This window comes from Lissotriton vulgaris, chromosome 11 (assembly GCF_964263255.1).
Source record: "Lissotriton vulgaris chromosome 11, aLisVul1.2, whole genome shotgun sequence".
NCBI lineage: Eukaryota > Metazoa > Chordata > Amphibia > Caudata > Salamandridae > Lissotriton > Lissotriton vulgaris.
Window position 1 is genome coordinate 861,449,226 of NC_141699.1, and position 24,924 is coordinate 861,474,149.

Below are 24,924 nucleotides of genomic sequence, written 5' to 3' on the forward strand. Positions count from 1 at the left end.
TTCTGGTGTACCTTATTAATTTGTTTTTCTTACACTGTCAAAAAAATGAGCATTTTTATTCACTTTGCATTTGAAATGTTGTATATTTTGAGTATAATTATTTTTCACTGAATGTCAGAAATATTTTTGTCAAAGGTTGTGTTCAAACCTCGTAGTAGTCTAAAAAAATTGCTAAAAGAGGTAAATATTTGATAAATCATAGAAGCTTTTCGATTAATTTGAAGCTTCTGATTTGCTGCAAAATAAAAAACAGCATTAAATTCGAGACCAGGCACTTTCGTCTTTTCTAAAAAATCCTCAACAGTAAGGCCACTCCTGCTGACCCCTCGTGCATTGATCCTGCCTCCTGCTCCCCACCCCCACCTTCCGGCTCATTCGGAGAGGCGGGCCTGCACCTCGTGTTCTGTCTCCTTATACAGTTTATTTCGCCTCCTGCAGTTTATTTCGCCTCCTGCTCTCTCTGCCCCGGTTCTTCGGAAGGTAAATCTCGCCCTCTGAAACCCGCCGGCGGGACTTGCATACTGCCCCAGGCCTTGTGTCACATACAGTTTTCTGTGCTGCTTCACGGATAGTGCACTGCACTCTTCGCTCATACAGCGAGCCTCACTCCTGCGCCCCTCGCCATTGCTCTAGTCGCCCATGTCACTCTGGGGCGCTAGGCACCGCTATCCCAGTTCTAAATAGATTTGGTGACCTACCCGGGAGGGCAGGACCCGCTCTCCTTTTGTCCTTGGCTAACACAGACCATCTGGCTGCCTCGAGGAGGCCCGGGTCCCCGCGCAGCGCTGGGAGCACCAGAGCCGGCGCACAATAGAGCCTCATTTACATCCAGAGCCGACGCACAATAAATAGGTCCTCGTTTGTCTAAAGTCTGCTGTGTTCTGGGGGTGCCGGCCTCTTGTCCCGGAGCAGGTTTTTGCGACGTGCTGGACAAGGCAGCATTTCTGTCCTCTGCCTTTCCGTTCGCAGCTCCCAAACTGATTTCATGCAGCTTATAAGCGCTTTGGAAGATAAACCCAGTTTTGGTAAATCTCGGGAACGCGCACACCTTCATCTGACGAGGCCGGCCTTCTATTAACACAGCCATGCCCTCCAGGGCGGTCCAAGGTCCCTGAAAGCGGGTGTATTGCAATAAAAGAGACCTCTTATGGAAACCTGTGCCTCTGCATTTCTACGCAGGGCTCCGCCTTCGCAGAGATTTCTTAGCTCTCGTGGACACCCTTGGTGTGTGTGCGTTTCCTGCCCTATCCTGTGACCCATTGCTTTTCTGTTGCAGTGTTGTCTGAGGACCTACTGGGGGAAGGGGTGTGGGGTGTCAGCCTTCCTGCAGCCAGCACACTCGTCGGGTACGTCTCTGGTGTTGGACTGGTGCTTGTTTTGTAGCCACTGTCTGTAACCTCGCTACTTTCTTATTAGGTTCTAGTGAGACCTACTTTGGGGTCTGCCTGTCTACTTAAACCCGCGCCCTCTATACATCTTGACTTCCCAATGGTTGTGTGTCACTAGCTGCTCTCACTTTAGCCGTGCCTCCTTTCTGTGCTCTTCTGTCTTCCAATGCCCCTCTTTGTCTCGTGCGGTTTCCCCTCTGCACGGTTGCCTGGGAGGACTGCTTTGGTGTGGTGTTTACCTACCAAGCCCCCTTGCTTTTCATGTGATTTGAGTTAAGCAGAAATAATGTTGAGTCTGCCTTGTAGATTAATTATTTCTCTCCTCTTAACCCCCCCCCGCCTCTTATACTTTGTCTTTGGGATGGTGTCTGCAGTGAACGTCATGGATCTGTATTATGAGAGTGCCCTGTGTTTGTCATCTGTTTTAATAGAGAGGTCTTTAGGTCTTTCTTCACCAGGCCTACCTTCTTTTGTTCACTTGTAATTGTAAGTACATTTGTATAGTGCTGTGTGCTGCTTACTGGGTGCCGAAGGACATTATCGGATGAGTAGTATGCTACATCGTATGGAAGTGCTTGTTTTTGTAGGCATGGGGAGGGCTGACATCAAGTCTCGAACTGGGTTCCCTAGTTCCAAAGTCAGCTGCTCAGGGTCTTACGCCACATCCTCTCTCCAAATATTGCTGGGCATAGATATCAGTGTGTTCTGCTGGTAGTGGCCGAGATGAGTAATACATTTTTTTCTCGTTTGTTTTCCTTTAGTCACCTCGAGAGGGGGTAGTGCCTGGGGCTGTAGAAGTTTATGAACTGAGTAGCTCACGCTGACACCATGTGTGACCTTGGGCTAAGTTGCAAGCCAGTTTACCCATCACACATTTTAGGAAGAATATCACCAGGTGTCTCTAGTTGGGAGACTGCATCACCCCAAAGGTGGTTTCATGCCATTGAAAGACTGCTGGAAAAATAAAGCCATGTCTGGAGAATACCACTACACATCAGTATCTTACCAACGCAGTCACCACGCAGTCTCTTCTCTCTGTCTTATGAGGTCTGCCCTGCCACCATGTACTTCGGACCCTCACCCTCACACCTCCTCACCCTCACACACCCTCACACCCTCTCACCTTCACACACCCTCCCACCCCCTCACTCACCCCCACCCCTTCACTCACCCTCACCCCCTCACACCCCCTCACCTCACAACCATCTCACCCTCACTCACCCTCACCCCCCCACACCCCCTCACCCTCACCCTCACACCCTCTCACCCTCACTCACCCTCACACCCTCTCCCACCGTCACCCACCCTCACTCACCCTCACCACCTTCACACCCTCACCCACCGTCACCCACCCTCACTCACCCTCACACCCTCACCCCCCTCACAACCCTCTCACCCTCACTCATCCTCTCACCCTCACTCACCCTTACCCCCTTACACCCCCACGCACCCTTACCCTCACACCCCTTCACCCTCACCCTCACACCCTCTCACCCCCTCATCCTCACACACCTCCTCACCCTCACACCCCCTCACTCACCCTCACACCCTCATCCTCATACCCGCACCCCCCTCACCCCCCTCACCCGCAACACCCTCTCACCATCACTCACCCTCTCACCCTCACTCACCCTCATCCACCCTCACCCCCTCACACCCCCACACACCCTCACCCTCACAGCCCCTCGCCCCCCTCACCCTCACACACCTCCTCACCCTCACACCACCTCACTCTCACTCACCCTCACACCCCCTCATCCTCACCCTCACACACCCTCACTCACCCTCACACCCCGCACCCTCTCACCCTCACTCACCCTCACACCCCCTCACCCTCACACCCCTCACTCTCACTCTCACAAACCCTCACCCCCTCGCCCTCACACACCCTCACACCCCCTCACCCCCTCATCCTCACACCCCCTCACACTCCCTCACCCTCACACACCCTTACCCTCACACACCCTCACCCTCACACCCCCTCACTCACACCCCCTCACCCACACACACCCTCACCCTCACCCACCCTCACCCTTACACCCCCTCACCCTTACACCCGCTCACCCTCACACCCCCTCACCCTACTCACCCTCAAACACACTCACACACCCTCACAAGCATATCATAACAAAACATAGCACAGCATAACAAAACACAGCATAGCATAGCATAACAAAAGAAAAGCATAGGATAGCAAAACATAGCATAGTATAACAAAACAAAGCATAGGCTAGCAAAACAAAACATAGCACAACAAAACAAAACATAGCATAGCAAAACACGACAAAGCATAGCATAGCATAACAAAACACAACAAAACATAGCATAACAAAACAAAGCATAGCATAACATAAAGCATAGCAAAACAAAATATAGCATAGTATAACAAAACATAGCATAGCATAACAAAACACAACAAAACATAGCAGAACAAAACACAGCATAGCATAACAAAACATAGCATAACAAAACAGCAAAACACAACAAAACATAGCATAGCATAACAAAACACAACAAAATGTAGCATACATAAAACATAGCATTGCAAAGCATAGCAAAACATAGCATTGCATAACAAAACACAACAAAACATAGCATAGCATAACATAACACAACATAGCATAGCATAACAAAACAAAGCTTAGCAAAGCATAACAAAACATAGCATAGCATACCAAAACACAACAAAACATAGCATAGCATAACAAAACAAAGCAGGGGATAGCAAAACTAAGCATAGCATAACAAAACAAAGCATAGGATAACAAAACAAAACATAGCATTACATAACAAAACATAGCATAACAAAACACAACACCTAGCATAACAAAACATAGCAAAACACAACAAAACATAGCATAGCTTAACAAAACACAACAAAACATATAATAGCATAGCAAAACATTGCATACCAAACACAACAAAACATAGCATAGCAAAACAAAGCATAGCATAGAAAAAAACAACAAAGCATAGCATAGCATAGCAAAACATAGCATAGCATAACAAAACATAGCATAGCATAACAAAACACAGCATAGCATAGCATAACAATTCAAAGCATAGGATAGCCAAGTCAAGTCAAAAGATCTTTATTCGGAATAAAAACATCCATAAAAGTGCATACAGATTAGAATATCAAACAGTACAGTACAATGATATAACACCGGCTTAAAACATAATTCAATCAATTCCACAAAAAACACATAAGTATCCCACTTTGTTTAAAAACGACAGTATGTACAATAAATTAATTTTTTAAAACAGCTAAGAGATAGCAACAGCATAAGTCAGAATCAATATTGTACAAAATGCAGATATACCAAAATAAAATAAAGTGCATAGTACAATAGTGCAATAGTGCAAATGTGCGGAATACTACACATCAATATGTAAAGTGGCTTGTGACCGAACAGCAGCTTTAAGAAAGCAGCTCACTCTGAATATTACTTCGTCTGAACCCAGTAATAATAAAGTTCTCAATGGTGTTCTAAAGTTGAACAACTTACATTTGCGGCAATAAGGCATTAAATAGTGAGCGGAAAACAGTTTATAAAAATCACAGAAAAACAGGAAATGCATGAGACTCTGTTTCATATTTGGGTTGCATGGACAACTTAAAGTTTCCAGATGTTTGTTGTAACCCAGGGGGAAGTTTAATAAGTTTACAATACTTCCATCCCGAAAGCGAAACAGTAGGCTCCTGTTCCATCTACCAAGATGTAAACGTAGGTATCTCTGTGGAGGGCCTGGGTGACTGTTTGAGGGTTCAAAATAACCCATATATTTTGTAACAGTACACTTTGAAAGGTTCTTCCTTTCCCGCTCCTCTCTGTATAGGTTATATAAGGCCCTTTTGATAATGATCTTATGTGAGCGATTTATTAAACTGGGTGAAGTAAACAAATAATCATACCCTATACTCACTAAGCATTCTTTTACGGCTTTTAGCCACGGGATACAGTGTGCCCTGTCACATTTCAAACAATCCAAGATTATATCACGGGTCAAGGTGGCAGCCGGGTTAATCCATATCTTTAGCCAGAATAGTGCTGGTCTAGATCTAACAAAATCCTCTATATATGGAATATTTAATTCACTGTGACATATATAGTGTGGGGAACAAATAACCCCACCCAACACCTTCCTGCAAAACCTGTTTTCTTCGGTCTGGATATGGATACAGTTTGTATAACCCCAAACCTCGGCGCCATAGGTACCCGTTGGGATGCATTGGGTTTGGTAAATCTTTTCTAGAGGTGCAATCACATCAGCATGGTTGGGTTGTCGCTTTACCCAACTTGTTTCTTGCATAAGAAACATGTGGTTGCCAAGAGCCAGTGTTAGAAAATAGCAACCCCAAATAGGGAAAAGTGCAAGTACTTTTTAGGACGTTTGTCCCGGATTTAATCTCAATAATTTTATACTTTTTAGGGCCACAACTCATAATGAGCGATTTTTAAAAATTTGTGGTCAAGCCTAGGTCAGCCATAAAACGGACAAAACCTGAAATTAAAATGCGCAGTGCCTTAGGTGTGCGGCCCATTAGGACCGCATCGTCTGCGTAAAGAAGAGTGGGTATAGGGATGCCATTTGCATAAGGTACATCTTGTGTTAAGGTACTCAGGGAGCTGCTCAAGTCATTAATATAGAGGATAAAAAGCAGGGGGGCCAGCACACATCCCTGTCTGACCCCCCTGCCGATGCTGATGTCATTGGAAACTTCGCCAGATTGATTAATACGCACACGTGCTCTTAGGTCGCTATGTAAGTAAGCTAAAAAATGAACCAAATAATCATCCAAGCCATAGTTAAGAAGGATGGACCATAAACGGGAGCAGTTAACAAAATCAAATGCAGAACTTAAGTCCATAAAACCAAAATATAATGGGGATTTTTTAGCAATATTATACTTTGCCATTATCAAACTCAAGTTTAAGCATTGTTCCACCGTGCCCACGCTACTGCGAAAACCAAGCTGGCTAGGGTGTAGGATTTTACTTTCATCAGCCCAAGTTCTTATTCTTTTAAAAATAACCCTGCCCAGGACTTTCAGGGTATTATCGATTAACGATATAGGGCGATAGCACCCAGGATCCAACCTGTCGCCTTTTTTAAAAATAGGTACGATAGTACTACACGACCACGTTTCGGGGATGGATTCATTTGTTAAATTATTGAAAACGTTACATAACAGTGGGGCCCAGAAGTTTAATTCACATTTTAATTGATCGATAGAAAGCCCATTGGGACCAGGCGCTTTATTACCTGCGCTTTCTTTGATGGCATCCTCGACCTCAGACAAAGAGATGTTCAACGGGTTTAAAAGAGAAGGGGTTACTGTGTGGTTGTCAGATGCTGCATACATTTTGGAAAAGTGATCAACCCACACAGGCCCGATGATATTACAATTAATTACTGTTAAATTCGAGCCTAAAGATCTTAAGTTCTTTACCTCCTTCCAAAACCCCGTAGTATCTTTTAGGTCAGCCGTGCGTACAAGAGATTCCCAGTGGGCCTTAACTAATTCATTAGATCTAATACGTAAGGTAGATTTATACTCTGCTCTGAGCAGCCTTACTTGAGGAATGTCCCTGGGTTCAGATTTGAGTGCGGCCCTTAAATTCCTGTTTGCTCTAGAGCAAGAGGCATCAAACCATCTAGGGGTTTCCTCAGGTTTCCTGGATGCCGGTTTGGAAATCTCACTTTTTATTGCAGCACAGAGTTCACTAAATGATTTAATTACACCACCCCCACGTCCATCAATAGTAAGACAATTATCAATCAATACTGGATATTTTTTAATAACGTTTGCCAGGACTCCCCTGTTATCCACTCCCCTCCAAACTACCCTTAGTTTATCCGTTGAAACTTCCACGTTTCTTGCTCCTATTTCATTTTGTGGACACTTACCCCCAGGAAGTTGTAGGTGGATTACAATGGGATAGTGGTCGCTATATACTTTGCACACTACCTCCGCTTTAATTAAAACATTGGCAATGGAGGGTGAAACAAATATATAATCAATCGTGGTAGCACTCCCATGACCAATAAAGGTGGGGAACGGGGCAGTGCTTATTTCGGTGCCAGCATACTCCATGCAGTTTACAAGTTCTCTAGTTGCAAGGAGATTTAATAGTTCAGCACCTCTTCTGCAGGGGGGATTTCTGGAATGTATATGTGCATTGAAGTCCCCTCCTAGACAAATACCGTCAAATTTCCCGTATTTCCGTCCCTCCACTATTACATCAATAAAATCAAACAAAAGTATAAAATTGCGATTAGGTTGGGACAAAAAATCGTTATTGTAGAAATTAATCAAACATAGCCTTGTCCTCTTAGTATATATCAATGCCATGAAGCTTAGACAGTTAGTTTGAAGTACTTCAACTTTGGCTTCAGCAGATATTTTAACCCAAATCGAAAGGCCCCCACTTGGTCGTCCTAGAGAGGGTGCCAAAACAGTCCTATTGTGGCAACTGTACCCTTCAAATAGCATGTCGGCTGTGCACCAGGTTTCTTGGAACATTAACACATCGTGATTAATAACCCAGTCCTTCCAGGTTATAATTTCCATCTTTGCCTTCAAGCCGGCAATGTTCCAACTAACAATTAACAAGTTTTTATCAGGCCTTAGACAGACGTCCTGGTTAGTTACTTGGGTGGGTTCTGTTGTTTGGTTCACCCGTTGATCACATTGTGGGGTTACAAGCGAGGGGGTATCAGATAATGTCAGAGGTGCCTCAGGTTGTGCTTCCACTGTGGAGTCAAGCCCAGAGGCCACAACAACTGGATCCTCAGCAGTAACAGACAGTCAAACCAAGGTACCCAAGTCCCGGAGTATAGAGAACCTGTTTTGCAGCGGGAATACAGGAGGTGGCTGCATCATTCTTTGTGGGGGTCGGTAGAAGTAACTTAGCGGTAAAGGGGTCACCACGGTAGATGGACCGGCTTGGACAGAACTCTTATTCAACAAAAATTTTGCAGTGCCGGGGTTCCTGAAGTTGACTATGATACAGTCCCCATTGATGTTTTTGAAAAGAGGACCAACCCAGGTTACTCGACGTGTGGATAAGATTTCTTTGGATATATCGTAGCCGACCCCCTTATGCTTAGTTAACCAGTCGATGCATTTGTTGTGCAGCTGGACCCACGATTCTCCTTGCCCTTCCCTAAGAGGTGGAGTACCAGCCAGAACCAGGACATAAGGACATGCCTCAGGTGGAAGATGTAGAGCAGGGCCTTGATGTTTAAAAGCCCTATTGTCCTCATGCAAAGTCTTATTCTGGCTGGGGTTGGGAGGAACCCTCTGCTTATTAGTGCCTATGAGGGAATTGCATTTCTGATTGTTCTTAGAGACACTAGAAGCAGTAGAGGACGAGGACGGTTGCAAAATGGATGATGTACTTGGGGAAACAGAAGAATTACCTTTCCCTGTGTTTGCATCCGCCGTAGTTGTTGCGGTCGTGGGCGGACTAGTGACAATCTGTCGTTCTTTGGCCCCGTTTGTTGTAGGCAAATTACAGTTTTTAGTGTAGTCACCACTAGGAAGGGCACGGGTAATAGACTCCAGATCTTTTAACAAACGATCACCTCTTATCTTATCTAGGCATACTGTACCCTTTCTCTTAGCATCGTCATTTTTGATTAGGGTTTCCAATCTATCAAGTCTCTTAAAAATACTATTAAATTGTTTGATCATTTGACCTTCTAATTGTTTAAAAATTGTGTCCGCAATAGTTTCAATAAGATTTCCCTTTGGTTTAGAATGAAGACAATTTTCATTAGGGGATTCTGTCTGCGTGGAGATAGTATTAAAATTATTACCGTCATTTATAACAATGGTGTCGCCCAAGTGAGGTTGAGCTGGCAAGGATACTGTGTGTTGTTGTTGTTTCTTCCCCCTAGTCCACATACTCTGTGGGGTTGGCTGATTATTACTCCTAGGGGGCTGCTTCCTTTTACTTATTGTAGATTTTACTGGGCCCCTTTTTCGCTTAACTCCAGTGTTCTCGATGGTTTCGGTACACTCAATGGTTACAGGTGATGATGTTTGCGAAATGGGATCCAGAACCACTACTGAGGCTGTATTAGTAATGTTTCCAGCTTCTGGTATGTTGGGCAAACTGACAACAGGATTTGGTTTTGCCACGGTAACCTCAGGAAATAAATGCATATTATCATTTGGGCTACCTGTTGTACTAGGTTGAGTATTAGTAAGTGAGCCCATAGAAAACCTCCTTTCGGTTTCAGCAATCTCATTGAAGGCATTGTCTATTAATGTCTCAAATGACGTTAAAAGAGATGCTGGAGTTACAATGTCCTGAGTAACTATGTCTGTGGTATTGCTTATAGCATTACGTTTGCCCATTGTAACAGCAAAGTCTCACCTTGTTAATAGACGTTAGATGGGTGGCCCGCCCGACCACTGGTGACCTCTGAGGGCCTCAGAGGGCCCGCCCTTTGCCCGGGCTTCGCCCCGGGCGCTCCCGCGATGCGGGGGTGACGCCTCTTTAAAGCGCCGCCTGGCGCGCTCTGGTTCCGGGATTCTCGCCGCTGGGGCAGGCGGGAAATGTAGTGCCCTCCTCCGCTCGGCGGCCGCTGGGTGGTTGGTGCGGCGGCGGGAGGGGGGCGAAAACGGACCCAACAACAGCGATTTAGGCAGCCCACAGCAGGTAGGGGTCTCAAAGTTATTCAGGCAGCTTCCCCCGCACCACCGGGGTGACGCCTCTTTAAAGCGCCTCCTGGCGCGCTCTGGTTCCGGGATTCTCGCCGCTGGGGCAGGCGGGAAATGTAGTTTTCAGGCCCCGGTGTCCTCCGATGTTAAATGCCCTCCTCCGCTCGGCGGCCGCTGGGTGGTTGGTGCGGCGGCGGGAGGGGGACGAAAACGGACCCAACAACAGCGATTTAGGCGGCCCACAGCAGGTAGGGGTCTCAAAGTTATTCAGGCAGCTTCCCCCGCTCCACCGGGGTGACGCCTCTTTAAAGCGCCGCCTGGCGCGCTCTGGTTCCGGGATTCTCGCCGCTGGGGCAGGCGGGAAATGTAGTTTTCAGGCCCCGGTGTCCTCCGATGTTAAATGCCCTCCTCCGCTCGGCGGCCGCTGGGTGGTTGGTGCGGCGGCGGGAGGGGGACGAAAACGGACCCAACAACAGCGATTTAGGCAGCCCACAGCAGGTAGGGGTCTCAAAGTTATTCAGGCAGCTTCCCCCGCTCCACCGGGGTGACGCCTCTTTAAAGCGCCGCCTGGCGCGCATTGGTTCCGGGATTCTCGCCGCTGGGGCAGGCGGGAAATGTAGTTTTCAGGCCCCGGTGTCCTCCGATGTTAAATGCCCTCCTCCGCTCGGCGGCCGCTGGGTGGTTGGTGCGGCGGTGGGAGGGGGACGAAAACGGACCCAACAACAGCGATTTAGGCAGCCCACAGCAGGTAGGGGTCTCAAAGTTATTCAGGCAGCTTCCCATAGGATAGCAAAACATAGCATAGCTTAGCATAACAAAACATAGCATAGCATAACAAAACACAGCATAGCATAGCATAACAATTCAAAGCATAGGATAGCAAAACATAGCATAGCATAACAAAACAAAACATATGATAGCAAAACAAAACATAGCATAACATACAGCATCACTCCGCACCACCACAGCATCACTCAGGGGCACCACAACATCACTATGAGCTACCACAGCATCACTGAACGCCACAGCATCACTTGTTCGCCATCACAACATCACTCAGTGCCACCACAGCATCAATGTGTGCAACCATTTAACAACACCTGGTTCAAATATGTTTTCTCAATGTTTCAAGCTTTATTACAAATGTAACAAAAAGATGTTATTATTTTACTTCTGTTCTTGGATTTTCGTCACAATTAAATACACTGAACATAATCTTCACAAAAGTTATTTACAAAACTTTAAGCTATTGCCAATAGGAATTACAATAACTTTTATTTAAGTATTAATTATTGGAAAAAAAGTTAAAAGCCATTGTCATTTGTAATATCAATACATGTAAGCCACGTAAATACAACACATATTGCATTACAAATGCTGTAGGTGTCACATTTGCGAAAGTTATAACTATTGGCATGGTAAATGATAAAGCTATTAATTTTGCTATTTTCAAAAACTAAACATAAATACAAAATGTGTCATTTACAATACCAATAGCTCAAACTTTCCTAATGCGAGACCTATTGCATTGCAAATGCTTGTTTTTTTTTTAGAAAGGAACAGTTCGTGAATGACTGTAGAAACTACACAGAGTCACTCAAAAGGAGTTTGATTTAATTACTCAATGCGTGACTAGTTGTCCCGTTTTCCTGCAGCATTATATAGTCATTCTATTAGTTTTGGCCAACTTTATAGGCATTTTAAAGATAACCGCTTGTGATGAGCAGAGATCTGTGATGGCGAGCCCCACGACCACCCCCACCAACCTCCTCTGTCCCAGAGATCTACTGGCATTTATGTGTAAATGTGGTTAGCAGGAGTCTGACCAAACTAGCTGCAGAGGCCCCATGGGAGAGTCCTGGCTCCTCGCTGATACCAGGCAGGCCCAGGAGCATATTGGGACTGGAGTGCGGATGGCAGGTGACCATATGTTCTGTTCGACCCCACTTATCACAATCCCAGCAATCTGTATCCCTTTGCTGTGCTTACAATACATGTTTACCCTCGCAGCATGCACTTTTAGCGTATCCCTGCCAACTCTTGATAGTTTCCTCCTCGCACTGGGTGTTTTAATACCATCTGTTATAAGTGTGCTTAGAACTGTAAGGCTTAACCGACAAGCACAATTATGTATGCTGACCATTGTATACATTGAGGTACGATTTGTGCAATTTTTCTCTCAGGGCGTTTTATTAATATTGTGGGACTGAAATTGACTGTGCAGCCTTTTCCCCACAGTTTCTTGCCAGGGTTTGTCCACAACTCCTTCGCAGCGGTTCCTTCTGGTTGGGCATCCCAACGCGCTTTCAAGGCGGCTCAGCTTTCTTTAACAATTACATTGGTGCACGATTGATGTGTGCATTTATATTCCAATGTGCACTGCTTACTAAAGGAAGCCCATTTGTTATATTTTCTGGCCAGGGAGGCACATATGATATATGTACTTATCAGATCCGATTATTGTTGCCAATTATGTATACATTTCCTTAATTGTGTTGTTTCTACAGCCATGTATCCCTGCGAAGCAGTTACATTATTTCTCCTGTCGCCAAAGAAACCTTCGAATTAAGTGACAGCTTATTAATCATTTCAATACTTAACTTCTCTACAACAAAGCTTAAAAATATTGGCAAAGCCAATAGATCTGCCTAAACGCTATGCCAATGCTTGTCTAAATATGTCTTGTATTTATTCTTTGAGTGTGTATCTTATTTATTGCCTCTGTGAGTACAACAAATGCTTAGCACTACCCTTGGATAAGCTGAACTGCTTGCCCACACTACCATAAAAGAGAGCATTATTATTATCTACTCGTCCACTACTGGCGTCTGTTATGGAGTATGCCAGAGTTGGTGGATTATAGAGAGGAGCTGAAATCGGTTATGTCAATTCTGGGGGCGGGAAAGATCCCCTGGCTGTTATTTATTCAGGATACTTTTCGTAAAATAGGGAGAAATGACCTGTGGTCTGCACCTGAGGAGACTTGCTCTGTTACTTCCAAACAATCTCTAACCTCTGCCCTGAAGGAATTTAGATTAACAAGAATCATGCAATCAACTGAGTCATCTAGTTTAATTTCCAGGTTCCTGGATGTAAAATTGCATTATACCTGGAGCCGGCTTTAGACCTGATACAATCTCTTTTAGCTAAGAAATTGTTTGTTCAATTTAGGCACGGGACGCTCCCCCTTTTTGCATTTACTAATAGGTGGGTGGGAGGTAATACATCTTTATTTCCCAGGTGCAATGAGACAGTAGAGACGGAGATCCATGTGATCTTTTTTTGTCCAGCTTACCATCTGGCTTGATCTAAATGGATTCTCCAACTTTGCAAGAACCTAGGATCAAGAAACTACATAGAGGTCTATAGACTATTAAAGCATGACACGCACCCGGTTGTTGTTGTTGTTGCTATAGCAAAATGTTTATTTGCAATGTGGGGCAAGCGCAGATGTGTAGTGAGATGTTTGGATTGAGTGTTAGATGGTGTTGTTTTTCTACTGACCAATTTCCTGATTTTAAAGGGTATTAATTGAAGTTGAAATCTTTTACCTCCCCTGCTAGTTTTTTTTTTTTTTTTTACTTAAATTTTTAATATTTATGATGCTATTTCTTGATCTTGATTTTAAAGATTGAATATCTGGGTTGCTCGATTCTCCCTAACTGTCACCAAGGGTTAATTTGAAGAGAGGTAGTCCCCCTCTCTCAATTGTTTAGTCTTTGATATTAAGGGTTTAAATGTGAGAGAGTAACTATTGTAATAGTTCTCATATTGTATAATGTTATTTCATGTTGTGGCACTTTTTTTTTAATTATGTGATTTCTTATTGTGCTTTTATGGTAGTATTGCCGAAATAAAGTTTTCTGAACTGAACTGATTATCTACTTTAGCCTCTGTAAACCAATTGGGGTCCCACTGGACTCTCTGCACAGTGTACTTCATTTTAGTACAATATATATAGGGCTAGCTTCCTAAACCCTATGTATGGAATGTGTAGACCTCAGGACAGCGAGAGAGGGAGGTGTGTCATGGTTTGGTACATGTTCCATAAAAGGGCAGTTGGAAAATTTCTGCAAGTAAAAGATGCCTTTGGGCGGGGAGGAAATTGCCCTTTTAGGAATCTGAGAAAAGGAACTCGGGATGCTGTTACACGATGACTGGTATACTTATGGGCGGCGACTCCGTAATGGCGGAGCATCACCCCACTGGTCAGTCAGTCAGCGATCTAGCAAATGACTGCTGACTGACTGAGCCGATGCTAGCAGTGTAGGGAGGGTGGGGCCTGCCACTGTAGGGTGGAGTGGTGAGCGCAGTGTAAGTGTGCATGTCTCTTTGGCCGGCCGTCGTAGGCCAGACAAACAGACATGGGCACTTAGGTTTCTCTAACGCAGCCGGATTGGAGAAACATCACAGGCACCTAGGCATTGTCTGAGCTGCGAACCACACTGCTCAGAGCAATTGTGGTGCTGATCTCATAGCATGAGAGCAGCGCCAGAATTGGGTGTGGAGCCTGTAGCCCATTGCATGCTGTGACTCGAGGAGAGCCGGAGAAGAGGACTGAGGTAGCCGCTGTGTACTCAAGTAAGTTTTTTTATTTAATTAATATTCCCCCCCCCCCCTCCACACACACACACACTTCAGTACTTCGGCAGCCAAGGGCTAAACACGTTGTGACACGTGTGTGTGGCTGTGTGACAAATTTTTTCGAAAGCTGTATAGATAGTACTACCTCTCAGATCAGGTACACACAAAGGACCTAGTCAGGCCAAACATAAATGGTGTAGTGGGAACCTTGTCAAATATGTTATGATGCTGCCCTAGGATTTAGTATGTTTGGGAGGAAGTCTTTATGGCTATTCGGAAAACAAAGTGGTGGTCAGCCGTACAGGAATATATAAGTGATCTGTTGGGATCCCCTGCAGAGTAACTCCATCCACTGCTTAATAGAAAGGGCACGTTTCACATGCTCCTAGCAGCAAAGCAGATACTACTGAAACACCAACGCACAAAGTTTATACTCACAGGAGATATGTGGCTTCAAACGATTTTGGTGGGTATTAGCAATGGAGAAGGTCACTAACAGCAAGGGAAAAAGGTTTTTAGGAAACAGTGGCAGCGGGTGATTATCTACATGACAAGAGACGTTGAGTACTTAGATGCATTCAACTAATCCAGGTACTAAACATATAAGAGGAAGCACCATTCGTAGGCTGGGAGAACTATATTGTAAGGAACGGAATTAAGCATGAGAACGGATGGAAGGGAGAGATGGTGAGAGAAGTATATGTGCTGCTCAAAAGATCACCTATTGTTCACTGGGACCTAGGCAATGGATGTGGAAATCATGGCAGTGAAAGAGTAAACTATGTTGTACTTACTGTTCGTGAAAACCAATGAGAAACATATTGAAACATATAATCAAGTTCATCCTCTATAGCCTCATCAATAGTATCCTGATGTTGCTCCATCGTCTCCACTCACACCTCCATTAATGCCACAAGTTGATACACTCCTTTCAACCACTCCTGGAAATATGTTAGTTTCATTTCATCATCCTTGACCCTTGTTCAATAGCATTAGTCTTTTTTCCAGGGCGTTGTGCAGGGCTTGTATCAACTCCATTTGAACTCTCCCTTTGACCTTTCATTCATATTCCCGGAACCCTCTTTCCCTTTCCCTTACCCTATGCAGTTTGATGTGAGCTTTGGCTTAAATAAATCTTACTGCTAATTGAGCATCTTCCCTACTGTCATCCACCCTCCAGAAATGATGTCTGGCCTATTTCTAAGAGCCACCTCTATCATGGGCTCTGGAGGTTTCTGTATAAAATCACATGGGATCCACCCTGCCACAGTTCTTTCTGGCGCTCCACCAATCAATCCTCTCTACTATTATACCCTTCCAGACTGCTGCAAAGATTCCATATAGGTATCCTCTGCCTCTAGTTGGCTCACTTGAGATATCACTGAAGTTTTTCAAATCTTCGCTTTGACTTTGATCCACCTCCAAACTACCACCGTCCCAGATGATGGATTCAAAACTCCTGAAAACGTAGCCATCCAGTTTATAGAAAGAAAAGGATACTTGATGAGTGCGACCTAGGGTCATAAGGGGAGAAAAGTTAATTACATATAACATTGGTTCCCTTATACGATTAATATTTTCAGTTTTATAGTAATATTTCCCTTCAGAATGCCTATAAAGGGAGTGCTGTGTTATACACACTTGCTTTTTTAAATGAACTCAGATGATAAAAGTAACTCAAATGGCTTTGTTAATTAACCCGTTCTATGCTCATGACGGAGCCGCTCCATCATGAGCCTCGGTTGATATGTGCTCATGACGGAGCGGTTCCGTCATGGCCCGCTCGGCGCGCCTGCGCGGCGCGAATTTCGCGCCTGCGCTGGACGTTCCATTGAGCGGGCGGGGCCATGACGGAACCGCTCCGTCATGAGCACAGCTCAACCGCGGCTCGTGACGGAGCGGCTCCGTCACGAGCATGCGAGCGCCGCTCGGCCCCCCCACCCCCTTAGCGCTGCGGCGGAATTCCCGCCGCAGCGAAGGGGTTAAGACGGTGTCTGTTTTCGCTGTTACATAACTACTGCTTTAGTTGTTCAAAATGTTTTGTTTGGATTTAAAAGTTAGTATATTGCTTCTAAAAGCGGTTTTTTGCTCTACTTGACAAGTAAGAGGGTATTTCAAGTATTTTGCATTTGAGGAAGGTTTTTATTTTAGATAAGTACCTCTTCATTTCCCCTTACATTCCTTTTTGCCTACATTTAATTTACCTGTAGGGTAACATAGATGGAAAATCAAATAGTCTGCCTTTGATTTTTCTGTGTTAGGTTTGAAGTCCTCTGCAAATCTTTTTCATTTGATTTCTTTTATAGAGGGGCGAAGCCAGAAAGACAAGAGAGGATTACGAAGCCGAGGACAACGAGCCTCTGAAGAAGATAACCCGAAAAAAAAGAAGCTCAAAGGAGGGTAAGTGTAATGATCAAGCCCACAAGTGATCATGTAGTTTAAAGATGGTTTATTTCAGGATAGATACAAGATGATAAGTAGATAGGAACAAGACCACAGGGAGAGCCCACCAGGAGCAGCCAGCATGCTGCTCAGCCCAGCCAATTGTGTGTATTTGACTCCCAATATTCTGTGAGGTGACATCACATGAGGATTCCACAGGGAAGGTGGGCATAACATGGGAGTCAAGATACAACATATCCCCCTTTCTCCTTAATGAAAAAAAAACAGTGAAATAACAAAAGAGAAGAAATGAGAAAGAGGAGAAAAGGAGGAAACAGAACCGTAAAACACCAAAAGAAGAGCAACAAGAATGAAGTCAAGAGAAAACTTATAAGAGAAAAGCAACGAGAGATAACAAGAAACAGAGAAGAAAAGAAACCAAACATATAAACCATCCTCCCTTCTTACACAACATGGAAAAAGAACATAGCAACGTAAGAGAAATTAATAAAACAAAACACAACAGACAACTCCAAAACACACCTACTGGCCAGCACAGGAATGAATGGAGCCTGAAAATGGAAAATAAACAGAACACAGGACTACAGGCTACGACGAACGGAAATAAAGAAGACATGAGAGAAAGGGACAGAATAGCTCAGAGTCCACAAGAGACACAAGAAAAAGACTCCGGAAGAAAGACGGAAAAGAAGAAAGATGCAAGTAAAATGAGGAAAAATAAAAGTTCCCCAACTAAACACCATTATCAATGAGCAAAAGCAAATATGCAATGTAAAGATAACAGTGCAAAAGTAGTAATAAAAATACAATTTAAACAGAACATATTTAGCAGTGATAGCGAAAAAGTCAGTAAAACATAAGCTAAATGTGTGAGCAAACAGACACAGAGAACTGTAGGAAGGTAAATGTGATAAACACCACATATGAGTAGGTACTCATGACGTATTAGGGTAGGAACCCATGTAAATACAAAAGGACTAAAACCTTTGCATAACTCCCTTGTAAAAAGGGTGAAACTGACAGCGTCTGGGTAGAAACCCAAAACATAATGCACAGGGACTGACAACGAGAGGTGTCCGTGTATGGACAAATGGTGCGGAGTTACCACACGGTGCAGTAATGTAAAGTGAAGGTTTGGGTAGTGTGAGAAGTTGGCCTGATATATGATGTCTCCAATTCTGGGGGCACCTTGTATCAGTCCAAACAACCCTTATGGTGTCTGGTTGTACGTCAACCTTATAGACAAGCTATCCTAATGGTAGCATGGACTAAGCAGCCTTAAAGGCTTAACTTAAGAGGTCGCGTTAAGCTAGCTGTTTTACCAATCACAATCCTGTAATATCAAATGAAAGGACACCACACAAGTTATATATTATAAAAATATATGTATTTATTACTAGAATAATCCTCTGTACCCTTTATGAGTGCAGAGGCACAAGCGTTTAAACAAAAGCACAGTAAAACATATGAAAGTTGCACAATTATGGATGAGGGCGGGTGGCCACTCAAACCATATATTAAGAAAGTGGTATAAGAGATACCAATCGAACAGTGGTTAGGCCTAGGGAATCGCTGGGAGTAGTCGGGACTAGCAATGCTGAAGTCGGGAAAAGCCCGCGGGATTCGGGTGCAGCGCTTAAAGCACAGGCATGCACCAATGCAAAGTCAATGGTGCGTAAAAGTTATAAAGTTACAGTTTAAGAATACTTCCGCTCAACCTAGAAGGACGAAACTTAAGACACATACACTAGAGGTGTGTACCAGTGTGGGAACACCGGCGTTGCTGAGTTACCTCACCCACAGGAAGCGGGAGCACAGGTGCGAAGTAGTGTCGGGTTTTGTTACGCAGGTTGCTGGTGCTTGGAGCTGAAGATGCTGCAGGCGTCGAGACGAGAAGTGTCCGGTGTGATCCAAGGGTGGATCAAAGTTAAAGATGATCTGAAAGCAGAGGGGACAGAGTCTGGGTACTCAGCAGTGACCAGGGTGGAACCAGGAAGGAACCAGGCAATGTCGGGCGCTTTCAGGTCGTTGACGAGGCGCTTCTCTCCGCTGCCACGTGGACTCTGGGGCACCGAGGATGTCCAGGAGTGGATCACGAGCTGTCCCATGCAGGCTCTCGCTGTCGGCGGTGTCGGCTTCCGGATTGGAGCAAACAACCCTTGGCAAGGGCAACCCACGCAGGATTCGAAGATGGCGATACACTCGACCAGGAGGGTCATAGCGAGTGCTCCTTTTCAGGGGAGAGAGTGCAAGTCTGGAGCAACCAGATTCACAAGTTAGTTTTCAAGGTTCGTCGGCACAGGGGCCACAAGCCAACGGGCAAGTGACCGGGCCAAGGCGTTGAGCCAAAAGATGCAGAAGGGCCCCACGCAGCACTCAGTGAGTGTGGAGGGGTGAGCTTCGGTGCAAGAGAGGCTCAGGGCTGGGGCTTCTCAAACCCTAATGCACAGCTTCGAGGGTCACTCGTGGGCTGCATGGTCAGCGTCTCGTGGTCTTTCCAAGATGGCGGGCCCCACGCTTCAGGTCGCCTCCACGGGTCTGAGCTCTGCAGGGACTGTGGATCGGGCTGTTAGAAGGCAGGCACGCTTGGTCTGGTCGAACTCTGTCGCTCGAGTTCCGGTGGGAACTGCAACAAAGCAAACGTCGAGGCGCTGGATGGTGCCTGTTTGCACAGGGTGGTCACTCCTTGACCACATGGGAGATTCTTCAGTCTTCTACGTCGAGTAGGATGTCGAAGGGTCCAGAGTTTCGTTTCATAAGTTTCAGTCAGGATAATCTGAGTGCTTTGGCACTGCTCCCATTCTTATACCAATCTTGGGGGCTGGATTACCTGCTAGGTCCCTCCTAAGGGTGGGACCCAGGAAGGGGGTGGTTACACCCCTTTCCCTTTGTCCAGGGTCGTGCTGGGACTGGGGCTGGTGTGCCCCAGAACCGGTTTGACCGGATTATGCAAGGGGAAGCCTTGTGCGCCCCAGGCACTGTCTGGTTTCTTTCAACCCACCCTGCCCCAATACACTATCTCCTGTCTGGGGAGGTGTAGCTCCTCCCTGCGACAGGAAAGCCTTTGTCCAGGCCTCCTCTGCCAAGTTTCGGTCAGCAGCAGGAGGTCAGACTTGTGTCGGTGGCAGCAGCATCCATTTTGTGATGCTGAGGCTCTTTTCGAAATCAACCGCGTTTTAGAAAAGTAACATGTCTTCTCCCTCTAGAAGGGTGGAAGGCTATCCCCGTCGACAGGACTGTCGAGGGGATAGTATTCCAAATCGTATGACACCTTACACAACAGGTTTTGATAAAGCCAAACCAAAGTTAGCACATAACCGCAATGGATTATAATGCACTTAATAGTATATGGTATGGCAATATCCCGGAACAGCTAAGGGAGTTGGTCCCGACAGCTGCAGACAGGCTCAGCTCATGCTAGAGCACCATCTCACATAAAACCAAGCACTCTGCCTCCAGGATTGTTAAGGCCTGCCATAGGAGTGACTTATAGGTATATATGTGTCCAGTTTTAGGTTTAGATATAGGTATACTATGTCTAAGCAAGAGGTGATTACACCAACTTGCCCCAGCTGAGTGATCAGCCAGTTGTGTCAATTTAAGAACCAGCCAGGGGTGGCAAAAGCTATGCTGCAGCCCCTGGTAGGCCTTGGATGCACCTATGCCCTTGGCACCTATAGTGCACTATGTAGGGGCTGACAAGGTTCAAGTTCAAGTTCAGATATTTGTATAGCGCACTACTCACCCAGAGGGTCTCAAGGCGCTTGAGGGAGGGGGGTGTTTTACTTATCGAATATCCAAGTTTTTAGTTGCTTTCTGAAGGCGAGGTCGTTCTGTGTAAGGCGGAGGTGGGTGGGGAGAGAATTCCAGGTTTTGGCCGCTAAGTAGGAGAAGGATCTTCCCCCCATGGTGGATTTATGGATGCGCGGAATAGCGGCGAGGGCTTGATTGGACGATCGTACTTGGCGGGAGGGGGTGTAGAAGGACAGTCGCGTGTTGAGGCATTCGGGTCCTTGGTCGTAGAGGGCTTTGTGTGCGTGGGTGAGGAGGCGGAACGTTACTCTCTTGTTGACGGGGAGCTAATGGAGGTCTTTCAGGTGGCCAGAAATGTGAGCTTGCCGAGGGATGTCCAATATGAGTCTGGCTGAGGCGTTTTGGATTCGTTAGAGTTTTATCTGTAGTTTGGCTGTGGTTCCGGCGTAGAGGATGTTTCCGTAATCCAGTCGGCTGGTGACCAGTGCGTGGGTGACCGTCTTTCTTGTTTCGGTGGGGATCCAACGGAAGATTTTTTTGAGCATGCGGAGGATGTTGAAGCAGGATGATGAGACGGCGTTGGCTTGTCTGGTCATCGAGAGGGAGGAGTCCAGGATGAAGCCCAGGTTACGTGTGTGATCCGTAGGTCTGGGTGCGGTTCCCAGGGCCGGTGGCCACCATGAGTCGTCCCAGGCAGAGGGGGGTGACCCTAAGATGAGGACTTCCGTTTTGTCCGAGTTTAGTTTTAGACGGCTATTCTTCATCCAATCGGCTACTTCTTTCATTCCTTCGTGTAAGTTGGTGTTGGCGGTGTTTGGGTCTTTGGTGAGGTAGAGGATCAGCTGGGTGTCGTCTGCGTAGGAGATGATGTTGAGGTTGTGTTGGCGTGCGATGGATGCGAGGGGACTCATGTATACGTTGAATAGGGTGGGACTGAGTGATGATCCTTGTGGTACGCTGCAGATGACTTCAGTGGCCTCTGATCTAAAAGGGGGAGGCGGACTCTTTGGGTTCTTCCAGCGAGGAACGAGATGATCCAGTCCAATGCTTTCCCTTGTATTCCGATGTTGCTGAGGCGTTGTATGAGGGTGCTATGACAGACTGTGTCGAAGGCTGCGGAGAGGTCGAGTAGGATGAGGGCGGCTGTTTCTCCGTTGTCCAGTAGAGTTCGAATGTCGTCTGTTGCTGCGATGAGGGCGGTTTCGGTGCTGTGTTTGGCTCGGAAGCTGGACTGTGAGGGGTCGAGGGATTTGTTGGATTCACGGAAGGCGGCAAGCTGATTATTGACAGCTTTCTCAATGACTTTGGCAGGGAATGGGAGGAGCGAGATGGGGCGGTAGTTCTTAAGTTCAGTGGGGTCTGCTGTGGGTTTCTTCAGAAGGGCGCTGAGTTCGGCATGTTTCCAGCTTTCCTGGGAGGTAGCGGAGTTGAAGGAACAGTTGATGACATCGCGGAGATGGGGTGCGATGATGGAGTCTGCTTTGTTGAAAATGTGGTGGGGACATGGGTCGGTTGGCGATCCTGAGTGGATGGAGTTCATCAGGCGGATGGTGTCTTCGGTGGTGATTGGGTTCCAGGTGCAAAGGTTGTTAGAGTGTGGTTTTGGTTCGGAGGTGGGTGGAGTGGGCTGGCCTTCGGACTGGTTTTCAAAGCTGTTATGTATGTCGGCGATTTTGTTGTGGAAGAATGAGGATAGAGAGTTGCAGAGGTCTTGAGAGGGGGTGATGTCGTTGGTGTCGGCGGTGGGGTTGGTAAATTCTTTGACGATGTTGAATAGTTCCTTGCTGTTTTGGGCATTGTTGTCAAGTCGATCCTTGAATGCTGATTTCTTGGTGGATCGGATCAGTTGGTGGTGTTTGTGGGTGGCGTTCTTGAAGGTGGCCAGGTTGTCAGTGGTTGGGTTTTTTCTCCAGGCTTTCTCGAGAGTACGACAGAGCTTCTTGGATTTCTTAAGGTTATCGTAGAACCAGGGGGCTTTTTTGCTACTTTGCTTGATTAGATGGTTCTTCAAGGGTGCTAGTTTGTCGGCGCTGTGGGTGATCTATTGTGTGAGGTTGGTGGCTGCTTGGTTTGGGTCCGATGATATGGCAGGGGGGTTTTGGTGGAGTGAAGTGAAGAGCTGGTCGGTGGTGATTTTGTTCCAATATCTTCGAGGAATAGGTTGTGGGTCGTGGTCTTTTTGTAGCTGAAGTGAACGCAGCTGTGGTCCGTCCAATGGAGGGCTGTGGTGTGATCGAAGGAGATGTGCTGCTGGAGGTGAAGATAGGGTCGAGCGTGTGTCCGGCAAGGTGGGTGGGGGTGTCAACAAGTTGTTTGAGTCCGAGATTGTCCAGGTTGTCCAGAAGGGAGGTGGTGTTGCTGTCGTTTTTCTTTTCCAAATGGAAGTTGAGGTCTCCCAGTAGAATGTAGTTCTCGGAGGTAAGGGCATGTGGGCTGATGAAGTCAGTGATGTCTTCACTGAATTGTGTGCGGGGTCCTGGTGGTCTGTAGATGATGGTGCCTCTGAGTGTGGTCTTGGGGTCAGGGTGGATCTGGAAGTGAAGGTGTTCGGCGGTAGCGAGGTTATCATCGGAGCTGGTTGTGATGCGGATGGAGTTCTTATGGACGATGGCGATGCCTCTTCCTGTTTGGTTGATGCGGTCCTTTCGGATGATCTTGTAGCCGTCCGGGATGGCTATAGTGATGTCGGGTGCTGATGAGGCGTTCATCCAGGTTTCTGTAAGGAAGGCGACGTCCGGTGAAGTAGTGTCGAGTAGGTTCCAGAGTTCAATGGAGTGTCTGTGGACCGAGCGGGTGTTCAACAGGATGCACTTCAGGTGGTTAGAGTCAGAATTATGTCTGGAGTTAGTGGATTTGGTGTGGGTCCTGATGCAGTCGAATTTGCAGGAGTGGCAGGAGAAAGGTCCATGGGTGTGTCCTGGGGCAGCTATGCGGGTGGAATGGAGTTTGCGGGGGTCTGGCGGATGGGCGCCGTCCAGGCGCGGACGGGCGTAGACGGGCTTACCTTTGGCGCGCCTTCGGCGTGCATGGGGCTCGTCTGCTGCGCGTGAACACTGCGCGCAAATGCATCTGTCATAAGAGGATGGTGGAGGGGGGCGGAGCGAGGGAGGAGCAGCTGGGAGGCGGGAGCGGGGTGGAGAGCCGGGCTGGGGGACATAATAACAACAACAACAAAATGGCAGCGATCCAAAAAGCGAAGCAGCACGAGTTTGGGGCACAGCCTCAGCAAACGCGACCAAATGGGCAAGCAGTATTGACACAATCAGGCACCAACAACGCAATCAGGCAAGCGTGCAACACACAATGCTGAATAAATTAAATAACTATCGAAATAACAATCTACTATTCCAGCACCACGAAAACTCTACAGTCAGGCAAAAATAGATAGGCGGTCTGGCAGTATAGCGCTACGATGGTAGTTTAGGCAGGCACAAATAGTTAGGCGGACTGGCAATGTAGCGTTACGATACCACAGGTAGGAGCAGGGAGCAGCGAGGGGAGCGACCGCTTCTGAAGAACTCAGGACGGTCACCGGTGTCCAGTACCAAATTCAAATTGAAATTCAAAGATTCTTTATTTCGGCTTTGATGCCATAAAAGAAACAATTCATATGCATACAATAAAAGCAGAATAAAACTGTACAGCATGGAACATAAATATCATTGATAAAAAACAATTCATTTGCATTAGAGACAAGTATACACAACAACAATTTTATTAATTCTATCTCTGGAGTTAATCCCATTTACAGGCGATATCCCAGTTTTTTCCTTTGGAAAAAAATACAATGCAAAAATCTACTAACACTGAATACTATAGGTTGGGTTGTGTTAGTGGAAAGAATTCTCAGAGCCTGTGTTCATGATCTCACGCCTAGCGCAAGGCATATCGGTTTTATCCATCTTTTCCTGGCCTGTATATATACTGGGCAAAAAAAGAGGATGTGTTGCTCATTTTCTTTTTGGTGGCCTCCACACATAGGACAAAGTTCATCTTTTACTAAGTTTGAATTATTTGGACCACTGGTCCAACGAGCCAAGGTTGAGCCTATTTGGAGATTGCCATATCTGAATTTTAAAAATAGGGTTTTTGCGAGTGGCGGTTCTATTCCATCCAAAA

General features: G+C 46.2%; 1 protein-coding gene across 1 annotated transcript in view; it reads left to right on the forward strand.

Moving 5' to 3' along the window:
• Window positions 1–24,924, forward strand: part of ING5 (inhibitor of growth family member 5) — a 575,011-nt gene that overhangs the window by 421,772 nt on the left and 128,315 nt on the right. Inside the window, exon 5 of the mRNA XM_086944006.1 lies at window positions 16,956–17,049. Within this exon, the coding sequence (XP_086800132.1) occupies window positions 16,956–17,049 (94 nt within the window). The remainder of the gene's footprint in view (window positions 1–16,955; window positions 17,050–24,924) is intronic.